Consider the following 16,419-nt stretch of genomic DNA (forward strand, 5'->3'; position numbering starts at 1 on the left):
ATAATATACTGTATAATAATAATAACGGACCTGGTGGACACTGTCAGCAGACTGCTAAACTAGTATGAAGGAAAAAAAAGCCACCACAGCTATACAATGTAGATGGATGGATAGTATAATATTATATTACTTATGGACGACGAGTGCACTGATGACACAGAGGTAGGTACAGCCGTGGCCTACCGTACTGCTATATATATATATATATATATAATATACTGTATAATAATAATAACGGACCTGGTAGACACTGTCAGCAGACTGCTAAACTAGTATGATGAAAAAAAAAGCCACCACAGGTATACAATGTAGATGGATGGATAGTATAGTATAGTATTATATTACTTATGGACGACGAGTGCACTGACGACACAGAGGTAGGTACAGCCGTGGCCTACCGTACTGCTTATATATATAATATACTGTATAATAATAATAACGGACCTGGTGGACACTGTCAGCAGACTGCTAAACTAGTATGAAGAAAAAAAAAGCCACCACAGGTATACAATGTAGATGGATGGATAGTATAGTATTATATTACTTATGGACGACGAGTGCACTGACGACACAGAGGTAGGTACAGCCGTGGCCTACCGTACTGCTATATATATATATAATAAATAATATACTGTATAATAATAACGGACCTGGTGGACACTGTCAGCAGACTGCTAAACTAGTATGAAGAAAAAAAAAAGCCACCACAGGAGTGTTTTTCAGGCAGCCAAACGTATACTGGACTGGTGGTCACTGTCAGCAAAACTGTGCACTGTACTCCTGCTATAACTGCTCCCCAGTCCCCACAATTAGGCAGTGTGAGCAGTGCACTCAGCACAGATATATGCAGCAGTGCAGCACACTGAGTGAGCACAGATATGGTGGAGCGTTTTTTTTCAGGCAGAGAAACAACGGATTAAACTCACTGGTGGTATAATCAAAACCCTGCACTGTACTCCCTAACAGCTGCTCCCCGTCCCCAATCCTCCCCACAATTATAACTAAGTCACTCAGTCTTTACTCTTTTCTACTATAACGGAGAGGACGCCAGCCACGTCCTCTCCCTATCAATCTCAATGCACGTGTGAAAATGGCGGCGACGCGCGGCTCCTTATATAGAATCCGAATCTCGCGAGAATCCGACAGCGGGATGATGACGTTCGGGCGCGCTCGGGTTAACCGAGCAAGGCGGGAGGATCCGAGTCGCTCGGACCCGTGAAAAAAAAGGTGAAGTTCGGGCGGGTTCGGATCCCGAGGATCCGAACCCGCTCATCACTAATTTTTACACTGCAATTTAGATTGCATATTGAACACACCCCACCCAAATCTAACTCTCTCTGCACATGTTATATCTGCCCCCCCCCCCCTGCAGTGCACATGGTTTTGTCCAACTGCTAACAAGTTTGCTGCTACGATAAGGTCTGAATTACCCCCATTATTAACACTTTGGATCAGTCCGCTGGAACTGTTTATAGACTTATGGACCATTTTGTGGCGCAATCTTAATGGTGTATTCCTTCCCTTTTTGTCTTGTATTGTATTTGCATGATCTCTGTATGCTGCATTTACAGTTCTATAATAAAACATGTTTTTTTTTTAAATAAAAAGTTCTTATCTTTATATTAAAAAAATGCCTGAGCAGATCCTAGATATTGATGCAGTGTTTGCAAACTGCAGCAGCTTTGTGGCAGATTTCCGGTGGATCTGCAGTAGACAGCAGTCTTCAAACGATAGTCAACTCCAAACTACTGCTTACTGCATACTGCATTTTTAACATCAATACCGCCAATGATGCCTGTCAGTTTTGAAGTGAATTTAAATGTTTTGCCACTAAGTAAATTTACCCATTAATTTAAATGAATAAATCTGCAGAATCTGCTGGGTCTCAGTCCTGGTAATTTTGCATCTGCTGTTTATCTTGAGTGAGTGGGTTTGTTTTAATGCAAGTTTCCTTGGTCCTCTCCCCCTCTGTCCCTATATCAACTACACCAGGGGCGTTTTAAGAGAGGAGGAGGCCCGGGTGCAGCCTCCTCCATTCGGGCCCCCTCCTCTCTGCCGGCAGCGCTGAGAGTCTGAGCACTAGAGAGCTCAGACTCTACTGCGCATGCGCAGATCTCCGGGGAAATGTCGCGGTGGCCATTTTCCCTTAGATTTTTCTACTGCGCATGCGCAGAACTCTGTGAAAATGGGCGCTGGGCCATTTTCACGGAGTTTTAACACCGCCGTGGACGTCGCTGCGGGACTCCGGAGGGGTGAGTATACAGAAAATGGGTGCAGCGTGTGCGGTGGGGGCCCCCTCTGGACTCAGGAGCCCGTGTGCACCGCACACACTGCACCCATTATAGAAACGCCAGTGAACTACACTGAATCAAAAAAGTCATTCAGTAAAATGGAAAACAAGAGTTTGAGGGACTTGCTTACTTAATGAAAAGTGTTTTTTTTAGTTTATTGTGTTTACTTTCCAGTTTATATAGATGTACCTGGTGGTATAATATTTTCCCTGGTGATATAATGTATTAACGTATTAAAAAGATCTGACAGTGGGCCTGATTCAGACGCAGTCACAACATTGATGGTGTTGCAACTGAGCAATTTATCAGTAGACTGTGCATGCGTCGCGGTCACAGTGTGCACGGGCCAAGGTACCTTTGCAATGCTGCTTGCAGTAAGGAATCAGTAGCAGAGTGATTGACAGGAAGAGGCTATTTAGGGGAGGTGACGGGGTGTTTCTGCAAAAACTCAGGCGTGTTGTGTCCGTTTTTTTGGTGCGTGTCTCGTTACGTGACTGCAGTCTCGTACACATACAACATGGCAAGGCCATGAAGGCACTCAGGCAGTTGGCGTTAATTGCATCTGCGTCGCGGTTACAACAGAGTAAGTACACAGTTGCTGAGATATTTTCAATTTGCGATATTTTGGTGGGCATATCTGTTCACTTGTGGGTGGCTGCTACAATTGTGGTGCCTTGCAGTTCCGTCACTGAAAAGGATCGCTGCTGCATTGGCATTGCGACCGCATCTAAATCAGGCCCAGTATTTGGAATTCATAAATTGCATATATTGAAAACTGAATGCACACGTATTTAAAATGTAACATTTTAAATATTTTGCTGTAAAAATGAGTAGACATACAATATAATGTTATCAGCTTACACACATCATATGTTATGAGCTATATTGTGCATACTGTGCCTACTGTATGTTGAGATAAAGAGATATATCATTATATCAGGCACTATGGAACCCTGACTGCAATTTTTGTTTTATAGATAACAATATGGGTGTAACAAAAATGGTAGCCAATGGAAATGTGTTTAGGTCAGGTTATTTTAGCTCTTTAAAAGTGCAAGAAATTTGCATTGTCCAAGTCACCAGCACTAAACCTAAGGCAACCATGACTTTCTCTGCAGCTGAAAGGGCCGCCATCAATGCCATCTGGGCAAAAGTAGAGGGCCATACTGATGATATTGGAGCAGAGGCCCTGGAAAGGTAATGATTACTAAACTATCTTATTATTATTATTCTCTCTCTCTCTCTCTCTCTCTCTCTCTCTCTCTCTCTCTATATATATATATTTAATAGAATATGTATACATATATCAATTAGATAGATAGATAGATAGATAGATAGATAGAGATATATAAATCAAACTAATACCTGTATAAAATGTGACATCTAATACCATTGCTTAGTATCTGATGGTCATTAGGAAAGCTTGCATATTACAGTATAAGGAATACTGATATCTGTACTTCTATTTATTGCAGACATAAGTCACCTCTGCATTTTTTTTAGAATACCAGTAGGACACCCATTTTTCTTATGTAAAGAAAATAGCTTTATCACAATTTGAATTTACCCTGTTGTGTTGTCTTGTCATTATTGACATTAGTCATATTATATACTTACTGGACTTATATACTTACTGGATGTTCTATCATGTTGCTTGTTCCCATAGTATGGAGCACCAGAAGTATCATGGGAGCCAGAAAGTTTTCTCTAACTGATGAGCTTTATTACCGCATACAGTATATTGTACACACTAAATAGAAAACATATTGTTCAGAATGGAATAAAGGTCATTTTAAATATGGTCTAAGCTTTTTATTCGAAAAGCTTTTTAACCTTTGAGAATAGCAGCATCATTGAATAGCATTCATCAAACTCCACAGTCACTTTTCATTCTATTTGTTAATATTATTAAACCTATCTTATAATTCCATATAGGCTGTTCCTGAGCTACCCTCAGACCAAAACCTACTTCAGCCATTTTGACCTGAGCCATGACTCCAAGGATCTCCATAACCACGGAGGAAAGATTCTGAAAGCCATTGGAAATGCTGCCCACCACCTGGATGACATTGACCATGCTCTGTCCACCCTCAGTGACCTTCATGCTCAGAAGCTTAGAGTTGACCCTGGCAACTTCAGAGTAAGTGTTTCATCCATCTTTGTCACTTTATTGCTATTACACAGAGAACACACAGAGTAATATTATAGAAGCCGTTAGTGTGTATTCTGTTACACATGATGGGGAGACATATTAAACTTTAGAAACATAGAAATGTAGAATTTGATGGCAGATAAGAACAACTGGAGAGAGATAAAGTGAAGAGAGATAAAGTACCAATCAATCTGCTTGCAAGTGTCATTTTTCAAACACAGGGGTCTATTTACTAAGCCTAGGAGAGATATAAAGTGAATGGAGATAAAGTACCAGCCAACCAGCTCTTAACTGCCATGTTACAGGCTGTGTTTGAAAAATGACAGCTAGGCGCTGGTTTGTTGGTACTTTATCTCTGTCCACTTTATCTCTCGCCAAGGCTTAGTAAATAGGCCAAAATGTTTATAAAATTACAATTAGAAGCTGATTGATTGGTACTTTACCTCTATCCACTTTATCTACAAGGTTTGATACGTCTCCCCCTATAACTGAGTGTCTTGCTCCTAAAGATTACTTTTCAATTTGCCCACTGTATGCTAGGACTTTAAAGAGTCCAATAAATGAGTCTCAGTAACAAAGACATTATTTCTATCTATTAGATATTACTGTAATTACAAATAAGAATTTGTTTTGTCTTCTAGCTGCTGTCTCACTCCATCCAAGTGACCCTGGCTGTCCACTACCCTGCTGACTTCACTGCTGTTGCCCAAGCTGCCTGGGACAAGTTCCTCGCTGCTGTGTCCTCTACCCTGGTTTCCAAATACAGATAATCTGGTCCTCCCAGGGTGATAGCTGAGAGTTACACTGTCATACTCAGCATCACTGTATTCAATAAACTGAATTTCAGCAATTCAATAGTGGTCTGTGTCACTCACTTTTTTTATTTGCAAAGTTATTTTTCTTTGTACTATTCTTTAGCTGTTGTACATGATTGATTGAGTTTACTTACAGTATATATATATATATATATATATATATATATCAGGGACATGCGGTGGGGTGAGGCAGGTGAGGCAGAGCCTTTCCTGTCATGCTAACATTTGCGCAAAAGTTTTGACTATATAAAGCATATGAAAGATACAAAGAATATGTTAGTGATATCTTCTTTGTATTATTCTAATCATTTTTATAGTTAAAACTCTGGAGTATACAGTCTAAAGGGCCCCATACACTAGAGCGATAATGCCCGATTTCAGCCCATTTCGGGTATTTGTCCCTATATATCGGATGAAATCGGCATTTTTGAGGCATTCTCTCCTGATTGAATGTGCTGCACTTTCAATCAGGTCCAACCTGGGGGCATGGCTGGGATCGCCCAAGATATGTTGTATGCAAAAGGGCAGCATACGATGTATCTTGGGCGATCCTGCCCCCCGGGAGGCTGCTGCCGGGGTGATTGCCTGCGATCGCCTCCGACATGTGGTCGCTCTAGTGTATGGGGCCCTTAAGGCATGTGCTTACCTTACCCACACATCTCTCATCAAAACTGACCAAATTTCCAAGAGTTTATACCTCTGAATCTGTGTATAATGCCCACATGAACTGTTTGGCTCACCCACGTCCCTGATATATATATATATATATATATATATATATAATTTTCCTCATTAATGATATTAAATAACTTGCTAAATCTAATTGTTTTGCTGTAATACAACTTTAATAAAAGGATAATAATAAATTAAACTATATAATAGCTCTTTTTTTAAAAACTATGGGCGGAATTCAACTGTTTATCCGCCGATAGCCACTAGATAGCGCCCAAATGGAGCTATTCAATTGCAGCTCTGCTCTGGCGCGATGGCTGCTGGCGACTTTCAGCTCGCACCCCCTTATATGGGAGATCGGTCATACAAAATAATTGATTATCGCCCTATGAGTATGATACTGCATATGATGCAATAACATACAATCAAAGTGTATTGGATATGTTTATCAGGATCACATTTTATATATAAGGAATAATGGGGGTAATTCCAAGTTGATCGCAGCAGGATTTTTGTTAGCAATTGGGCAAAACCATGTGCACTGCAGGGGAGGCAGATATAACATGTGCAGAGAGAGTTAGATTTGGGTGGGGTGTGTTCAATCTGCAATCTAATTTGCAGTGTAAAAATAAAGCAGTCAGTATTTACCCTGCACAGAAATAAAATAACCCACCCAAATCTAACTCTTTCTGCACATGTTATATCCGCCCCCCCTGCAGTGCACATGGTTTTGCCCAATTGCTATAAAAAATCCTGCTGTGATCAACTTGGAATTACCCCCCATGTTTCTACACAAACTACAATACCTACCAGTGTCTGAAAATATGCTGCTTACACCTCAGGCTTTCTGAGACTTTTTTTCCCCTTTTTTTCTTTGTTGTATTGCTGTTACATTGGGAGTGACTTCCCTCTATAAATTGGCTGCTGCTTAGCAGGGCACCTCATTTTATAGAGCCCGAATATTTCTGGGTATAACCTTCTTTCTGAGACTGAGCCCTAGGGCACTGGACAATACCACCAGCAGGAGATGTATCAAACAGTGTACAGACTGGATAAAGTGGACCAGTGGAGAAATTGCCCATGATATTGTATTCTTTGTCCTGCACCAGACACAAATTAAATACGATGGTAATACTACATTAGAAACAAAAACCAGCTGTTAATTGTATTCCTCCTCAGGGATTAAATTTAGAATGCTGGAGGTGCTCCTGCAATCAAATAGACCAAACATTAAACAATATGTTTGTTGCAAAGGGGCAACACAAAAAGTAGATTGCTTTTTGGAGCACTCTTTTATAACAAAATTTGATGTATAAATTGATATGATATGGTTATAATAGTTTAAAACGTAACCTTTAAATATTCCTCCTAAAATAAAAGGGGTACTTTGAGTGGCATAAACCTATATGTGTATGCCACTCTGTGAATGCATAAATTCTATTACATCCCCTGTGAAAAATATATCTATGTCTTAAATTAGACCAATGTTATATATGTGGTGAAAAGATCAATCAATATAATCAGGATATAACCATCTGTATCTCGAATACAGACCAATAATTCATGCCTGATAATACACAGTTAAATAATTACGAAATTTGTTAATGATTTAAATTGTTAATAACGCAGAATCATTCATAAATTTCAATATGTTTATGAATCGCAGCCAATAACAAACATTTGATATTATTATCAGTGAACTGATCAAATTTATTCTAAATCTATACCTTAGACAGTCATGATTCAATTCCAGCTATATTTTCAGCTCAGTGCACTTGTGACATAAAGCCTGTATCTAAAACGTGTTGCATTCTTGACTTGTATCATTCTTCAGCAAGTTCCTAAACACGTGTGTCAAATTTGTAACTTTTCTGGCTTGTATCATTTTTTAGCAAGTTTCTAAACCAGTGTATCAGAATGATTTCGTTCTGCTGTCTATAATCATAGATTATATTTCTCATGATAACACTGGTTGTTCCACTCTGCCTGCATGAATAATTTCACAAACCTGTTGGTTTAAACACGGACAATTCCTCCTGTCAAGTACTAACAAGCACACATGAGAACTTTTTGGTAAATTACCCGGTATTCAAATGTCTCTAATTCTGCCCCCAATATGGGCCAGTTTTCACTACCTCTACCATATGTGTGTATGTATGTATGTATGTATGTATGTATGTATGTATGTATGTATGTATGTGTGTGTATATATATATATATATATATATATATATATATATATATGTGTGTGTGTGTGTGTGTGTGTGTGTGTGTGTGTGTGTGTATGTGTGTATGTATGTATGAATATATATATATATATATATATATATATATATATATATACATACAGGTTGAGTATCCCTTATCCAAAATTAAAAATCCCACATTTTTGGTTCCCCTACTGAGATAATGACACATATACATATCTATTATATTATATATCCATATAATATATCTATATATACACATAATATATAATATATATGTCATTATCTCAGTAGGGGACCTAAAAATGTGGGATTTTGAATTTTGGATAAGGGATACTCAACCTGTATATATATATATATATATATATATATATATATATATATATATATATATTTATTTCTCAATAAAAGAAAGTCCTCTCTCTTTCTTTTCCCTTTTTTATCGGTGTATAGTATCCACACTCTATATATATTCTTTCCCAATAAGAACACTGCCCTTTTTCTTTCTATCTTAATAGCACATTTCATCAAACAGTGTGTTCAAACTAATATTTACCTGAACTTGCCAAAACCCCTTAGATATAGATACATATGGGATATATCTAACTAATAACTATCTAGCGTGCATAATGAATAATGAATATTAATTTTCCACAGCTCTTGGTATTCTCCCTAACAAAAAGAAATTTCAAAATCATGCTGGAAACCTCATTTATTATAACATTAGGGTTGTCATAGAGAGTAAAAAAATCAGTAAATATCAATGTGTTTAAATAATCCTAGTGACTGACGTACCAACTGTACTAATGATAATGAAAGGTGTCTCTCTGTTGTAGGCAATTGTAATTAAGCACCCATATGCATATAAGTATAGATATATAAATAGTGGTTTGGACGCACGGGAGAATCAGACTCTTGAATTAATTGAGTGATTGCAGGTGACCTCTAGGTGCAGATCTAATTAGGAGTGAAAGAAATTGGTCAGTTGAATTTTAAATGGAGTGACTGTCTGTACCACGTCAGGCTGACTGGTGATTAAGCCGACGTGGTGAAACGTACATTCAGTCTCAGTCTGAGGATCGCAGCCGAACGGTCACGGCACTTCACAGCAGAGGGGAGCCGTGTATGAAATACTGAATGAATGGTTACCCCGAACTGCACTGGTGATATACATAGCCAAATATCGACGGATAGGTATCATGTCAGGCATCTCTGTATTATAGCTATAATACTGGTCGCACAGGTTGATTCATGTTGAGTAAAAGGCCCCCATTTTAATTATCCAGAACACATTGGTATGATTCCTAATCATTTGGGGGGTGCTACCACAGGCAAAATAAATCTACAGAAGAGAGGAAGAGAAAGGGTTCGAAATTCCCCATAGTGGTGCACACAATCTACTATTAAAATATAACTTTATTGTGATATATAATAAAACCAGCAAATATTAAAAGGAAAAGTAGAATAGTGTAAATGAGAAAGAAATCGTGATTAAAATTAGAAATGCTGCGCACTAGAAGTCACCTGAATGTCTCATAAATTGCTATTAAAGTATCAGGATGGTGAGGAGTGTGTCAGGAGTATATAATTCCTATGTATTCGTAGTTAGTATTTGCACTACGTTTCTGCTAACTGTAAAGGAACTCCTAGAGTAAATGTCTAAATTTTCTAATCCCTCCCAGGATTTGAGATATGAGACCGTTAAAGAAGCAGGACTCCAGATATCATCATGTGTGATGTACAGATGTAGCCACCTTTATCATGAGTGGCTGAGGCGTTTGTCCCGTTCGAGCATACGCAGCGTACTGGGGCATAGGGAGGCGCGCCTAGTCACAGAGAGGCTATCTAATCGCACGGAGACAGACGTTTGACGTTTGGCGTTACCTGTACGTGTAATACCTGCGATCATCCACCAGATGTCGCTTTTTACAATCACCACTGCGCATGCGTGTGGGCTCCCGTAAAATATAATACTGAAATACTGTATACTGTATAGTCAGGACTACTTTACTAGTGCGTCTCGTTATGCTGCATCCCGCACCCAAAGCAACCTAAAACCAGTAGTGTACACTGACGCAAATGGACGTGTTAGAAGTTCATTATTGCCTAATGATATTAGGAATATTGTACAGTATGTTAGCATCCTAATCCCGTAGCCATTATGGCTTAATCAAAACTAATGGATTTATTCATCTGTCTGTGGCGAAGTGGTGAAGTGTTCCTCTTCCTATACTCAGAGTCCCGTGTTCGATTCCTAAAGTACAGTACGAACGCATGTTAGTTTTTTCCAAACACTTTATAATTTTTTTTATTCACATAAACCAGGGCAAAGCTGCAGCAGATGTACTGTTAAGGTTCTATGCACCATACGGTACACATACAATTCTGTAGCAGGGCAGACTCAATTGAAATGGCTACTGCCTGTGACGCCATGGAGGCCCTCAGCTATGGAGCGAGTGATGACATAGATTTTGCGGACAACGGGGCAGTGCTGAAGGTGCGTCACAATCCCCTTGCTAAAATACATAGGGGCGATAGGAATAAGCGAGGTCTATGCACATTACGGTACACCGGACTTGATCGCACAGCACACTGTCAAAATGGCTGTCGCCTCTGAACCCCCACTACGTGGCAGCCAGCGCTCGGAGATGGAGTGAGAGATAGCAGTAGAGTGAGAGATAGCAGTAGTCATGAGGGCTACGGGGCAATGCTGAAGAGTCACAATCCCCTCGCTAAAGCGATAGGGATAAGCGAGGTCTATCATTACGGTACACCGGACTTGATCGCATAGCACACTGTCAAAATAGCCGTCGCCCCTGAACCCCCACTACGTGGCAGCCAGTGCTCGGAGATGGAGTGAGAGATAGTAGTAGAGTGAGAGATAGCAGTAGTCTTGAAGGCTACGGGGCAATGCTGAAGAAGCATCACAATCCCCTCGCCAAAGCGATAGGGATAAGCGAGGTCTATCATTACGGTACACCGGACTTGATCGCATAGCACACTGTCAAAATGGCCGTCGCCCCTGAACCCCCACTACGTGGCAGCCATCGCTCTGAGATGGAGTGAGAGATAGTAGTAGAGTGAGAGATAGCAGTAGTCTTGAAGGCTACGGGGCAATGCTGAAGAAGCGTCACAATCCCCTCGCTAAAGCGATAGTGGTTTTCATACAGCGGGACTGTCGAATCCGGTTTTTATGTAATATGTCGAATTCTGGCCCCGGGGGCCGGAATTCAACTGTCGAATTCCGTCGAATTTAAAAACGGTCGAATTCCAGACGGAATTCGACGGCAATTGCATATACCATGTGACATGAGCTTGTGTACAGTATCTGTCATGAGGTGTTTTTTTCACTGACACTATTATTTTTTTCTATTGTAATATACAGAGGCGGCAAACTAGCCAAACGGGAATAATCAGCTTCTGCTGAATAAAATGAGATGCTACAGTACATGCCTATATTCTGTGTGTGACTGCGGCTCTATGAAATGAAATCTGAAAATGTAAATATGAAATGCATTACTAATGTGCAGCATTATGTGTATAAGGTGTGCTACAATATTTTCTGGCGTAACATAAGGAAAGGGCACTACTGCATGGTCTAATGCAGTGGTTCTCAAACTCGGTCCTCAGGACCCCACACAGTGCATGTTTTGCAGGTAAACCAGCAAGTGCACAGGTGTACTGTATTAATTACTCACTGACACATTTTAAAAGGTCCATACATTAGGTGGAGCTAATTATTTCACTTGTGATTCTGTGAGACCTGCAAAACATGCACTGTGTGGGGTCCTGAGGACTGAGTTTGAGAACCTGTGGTCTAATGTAAATAAAGATCAATGTGGTGGGGTGTAATGTGAATAAGGGGCAATACTGTTAGGAGTAATGTGGTACTATCATATGATGTAACGAGAATAAGAGACACTACTGCATGATATAATGTGAATAAAGTTGCAGTACTCTGTTGTGTCATTTCATCTGGGGGTATTATTGTGTTACCATGCCCATTCCCAGCAAGAACTTGCACTGTTTTGGGCTGGCACTAAATGTGCACATTGTTCCTACAGTATTTAGATTATAGGGGGTAGGAGCGCCAAAATGGGTGATGGTGCTGGGAAAGGGGTGCAGGGTTAGAGGCGGAACTAGCATCTGTGCAAGAGGGCATCAGCCACAATGTAGCCTAGGGCATCATGTTGGTTAGGGACGGCTCTGGTAATACTGTACTTTGCATTCAATAGAGATACTGTTTGCACACAGGTTTTACATGAATCATTGGCAATGCACATAGACCTCGCTTATCCCGGTGTATTTAAACTAGGGGATTTTGACGCTCCTTCAGCATTGCCCCTTGGCCTGTAAAATTTATGCCATCTCTCACTCCATATCCGAGCGCTGCCACGTGCTGGGGGTTCACGGTCGGTGGCCATTTTGTCAGGTTGCTAAGCGATCGAGCTCGGTGTAACGTAATGTGCATAGACCTCGCTTATCCCGGTGTATTTTAGCTAGGGGATTGTGACGCTCCTTATATCAATATGCAGTAGTACTGTATGATTACTATCACTTGTGGTGTAACACCTATAGTTGTTCGCACATGTGATGGCAATCATACTGTACATTTAAACTGAAGTCTGTAACAGAGCATTCAGTCCCTCCTGCAGAGGATCATGTTGGGAGGCACAGGGAAAAAAGTATAATACTGTACAGTATCTGAACTTTAATGTTGTGCACTTTATTTGAAAATGTACAGTTGTTTGCTATTTTTGTGCTTTACATGTTTTCTTATTGTGGTTTTTATATTTTTAGACAAAAGACAAAGAATGCAGACTACCAGATTTTACGGAAGTGCCAAAACCCGCCCATCAGTGGCACAGAAACTTACTGCATTAGTCCCACAAAAGAAGAAGAAAACTGCCATGGTGGCTCAGAAAGAAAATGTGGTGAAACCACGAAAAAATGCCAAGGCAAAGAATAATAGTTTGGGGCTGATATGTGCAGAGCCGGATTAACAATGGGGCGGGTGGAGCTGCAGCTCCAGGCCTCCCCATGAAAATAGGCCCATTGGAGACAGGCAGAATTGACAGGAAAAAAAAGTTCCTATCAAAAGCTGCCAGCGGACGTCCTCCAAGACCCCATGCAAACCCTGCTGGCTCTGGCTGTCCCCTCCCCTCCTTACTCCACCCAGGAGAATACAGGTGCCTGCATGTCCGCCTCCCCTCCTCCCGCTGAAGCTTACAGTGCTGCCGCGGGCATCAGGCGGGCGCCCAAAGTTCAGCGTGACCACCCGCGTCCAGAGGTTACAGTAAACCCCCACTGGAGGTTAAAGGAAGATGCGGACCGTAAAGGCCGATCCCCCGTCTCCAACCCCGGAGTTTACAGCGCAGGTTAGACTCCCTTACCGCCACCGGAAGATACAAGTAGCCGCGAGCATTAATCCCCCATAAACAGAATACAGTGCAGGCCGGACTCCTTCACCCCCACCAGAAGTTATAGCGAGCTGTGGGCATTAAAGCCCGATCCCTCCTCTGCCGGAGCTCCTCCCCCCACCCGAGGCTACACTACAGAGCCACAGGCAAGTATATCTGCAGTAGCAAAAGTGCTGCGTGGCTGACGGAGGGGTTGTACTTGGACAGAGCAACACAGTCCCGCTGCTGGTGAGCCCCCCTCTCCCCTACCATCAGTCCGTTCATCTGTCTGTCGATGCCCCCACCCCCTGTCAGTTTGTCTGTACCATGCCCCCGTCCATCTATCCATCTGCAGTATGCCCCATATGGTGTTCTGTCCATATATGCCCCCACCCCAATCCATTTATGCCCCGCTCCTTCTATGCCCCCCTATTGTGCTCTGTCTGTCTTTGACTCTTCCTCCCTCCCCCCCACATCTATCTCCTTCTATCCTTTTATACCCCCATATGGTGCTCTGTATGTCTATGCCCTGTCCGTCCATCTATACACTCCCCCTGTTCGTCTATCCATCTATGCCCCCACGTCTATCCGCCTGTCCATCTATGCCCCATATGGTGCTTTGTCCATCCGTATGTCCGTCTATGTCCCCATCCATGTATACCCCCATATGGTGCTCTGTCTGTCTATGCCAATCCCCCCACCCCCGGCCTGTCAGTCTATGCCCCCATATGGTGCTCTGTTTGTCCATGCCCCCTATCCATCTGTACGTCTAACCCCCCCTCCCTTTGTCCAGTGCTGTAGTCAGGTAGTGTCTCCTGCTTGCTCCTCCTCCCCCTTTCACCCCCTTTCCCTAACTCTCTCTCTCTCTTGTGCCTCTCTCTCCCATTCTTTATCCCTGACAGTTTCTCTTTCCCTGGCACTGTCTTTCTCTGACACTATCTCTTTCTCTGCCCCCCCCCCCCTCTCTCCCTGATACTGTCTTTCTCCCTGACACTCTCTCTCTGACACTGTCACCTTCTCTCTCTCCCTGGCACGGTCTCTCTTTCTTTCCCTCACACCCTCTCTTTCCCTGGAAATCACTCTCTTGCCCCCTCCCTCACTGATACACACTCACTCACTCCTGCTTACCCCTTCCCTCTCTCTCTTGCTCTTCCCCTCTCTCTATCTCCCTTATGCCTCCTCTCATCCCTTTCTCTCTACCTGACACCCTCTCTCTTGCTCCTCTGTCTCCTCTCATTCCCTAATTTTTCATGAAATCCTCTCTTTCTCCCCTTGGCGCCATTTTTGTCTCTCACTCCCTCCTGCCCCCCCTAAGGGAAATGAGCCCACTGCCAGTAGACAACATTGATATTGCCCCTGAGCAGCCTCTGCACCACCCAGCATGGCTTGTGCATTTTTATATATCGATATATATATATATATATATATATATATAGCAAACACACATGCCCTGGCACTCAAATGACCTATCCAGGTCGTACTATGCGCCGGTGCCCTCCTTAAGGGGATTGCACTCCTAAATATGCAGCATTTGGAGGGAGGCGGCACACTGGAAACTATACACAAGTAAATCTCGCCAAAACATGTTTATTCTATCAACAGACAGAATAAACACGTTTTGGTGAGATTTACTTGTGTATAGTCTCCAGTGTGCCGCCTCCCTCCAAATGGTGTGTGTGTGTATACACACACACACACACACACACACACACACACACACACATTCCAGATGGACGGCACTCCCTAAGTCCCACAGCTTGCCAAGGTGCCAGTCTAGTCAGAGCAGCGTTTAGAAAGTAAACAGAAGGCGGCACTCAATAGTCTTAAACAGTATGACAGAATAACTCAATACTCCATGATTTCAACGTTTCGGGTTTATTCCAACCCGTCGTCAGGATTTGCTGCTGTACCCTGACGACAGGTTGGAATAAACCCAAAACGTTGAAATCACAGAGTATTGAGTTATTCGGTCATGCTGTTTAAGACCATTGAGTGCCGCCTTCTGTATGTATATATATATATATATATATTCTCCATCCTGCATGAGGCAAGCCGCACACACCTAATATTCCAATGAACGGAGTGCTAGGCTCATACAATGTTGATTTCAGATAGAAGTAAGCAGCCAGCAACATCCAATGCAAAATAGAAAAAGAGTCTTTATTTACCCTCCCACCCCCTCTCTCCTTCCCCCTCTGGCGGCACACAATAGGCCCTTCAGACATTTCAGCTCCAGGCCCATGTGGACCTTAATCTGGCACTGGATATGTGGTATGCCAAATGATGTCATTGTTCCATCTCTTGCAGATCACGGTGTTCAGCCAATGAATCTGGAAATACCGGTGCTAGAGGACCTGCCAAACACGCTGCATCAGGAAGCTTCTTTTTTGGACCATGTAGCCACCCCTGGACAAGAAGACATGGCACATTCACCACGAAGAAGGTTGGATTTCACAGATGTGAACACCAAAGTGCCCTGACGACCGCAGAGGCATGGACGACCGCAGAGGCACTGACGACCGCAGCGGCACTGACGACCGCAGCGGCACGGACGACCGCAGCGGCCCGGACGACCGCAGCGGCATGGACGACCGCAGCGGCATGGACGACCGCAGAGGCCCGGACGACCGCAGAGGCCCGGACGACCGCAGAGGCCCTGACGACCGCAGAGGCCCTGACGACCGCAGAGGCCCTGACGACCGCAGAGGCCCTGACGACCGCAGAGGCCCGGACGACCGCAGAGGCCCGGGCGACCGCAGAGGCATGGACGACCGCAGAGGCATGGACGACCGCAGAGGCATGGACGACCGCAGCGGCATGGACGACCGCAGCAGCCTAGATTCAAGTGTGCTGTTGCCAGGAACACCAATGATGACCAGCACA

General features: G+C 42.8%; 1 protein-coding gene across 1 annotated transcript; it reads left to right on the forward strand.

Moving 5' to 3' along the window:
* The first annotated feature begins 3,356 nt into the window (after positions 1-3,356).
* LOC134943600 (hemoglobin subunit alpha-5-like) lies at positions 3,357-5,254 on the forward strand. Its single transcript, XM_063932356.1, has 3 exons — positions 3,357-3,488; positions 4,227-4,431; positions 5,085-5,254. The coding sequence occupies exons 1-3, from the start codon at positions 3,394-3,396 to the stop codon at positions 5,211-5,213; spliced, it is 429 nt and encodes a 142-aa protein (XP_063788426.1). The 5' UTR covers positions 3,357-3,393; the 3' UTR covers positions 5,214-5,254.
* Positions 5,255-16,419: the final 11,165 nt, after the last annotated feature.

The sequence above is a fragment of the Pseudophryne corroboree genome, chromosome 7 (genome assembly GCF_028390025.1).
Source record: "Pseudophryne corroboree isolate aPseCor3 chromosome 7, aPseCor3.hap2, whole genome shotgun sequence".
Taxonomy (NCBI): domain Eukaryota; kingdom Metazoa; phylum Chordata; class Amphibia; order Anura; family Myobatrachidae; genus Pseudophryne; species Pseudophryne corroboree.

Excerpts from the sequence above, each read along its gene's own strand:
- LOC134943600 (XM_063932356.1), top strand. The coding sequence starts at position 3,394 with ATGACTTTCTCTGCAGCTGAAAGGGCCGCCATCAATGCCATCTGGGCA. Across the intron at positions 3,489-4,226 it reads GGAGCAGAGGCCCTGGAAAG|GCTGTTCCTGAGCTACCCTC; the intron begins GTAATGATTACT and ends AATTCCATATAG. Across the intron at positions 4,432-5,084 it reads TTGACCCTGGCAACTTCAGA|CTGCTGTCTCACTCCATCCA; the intron begins GTAAGTGTTTCA and ends TTTGTCTTCTAG.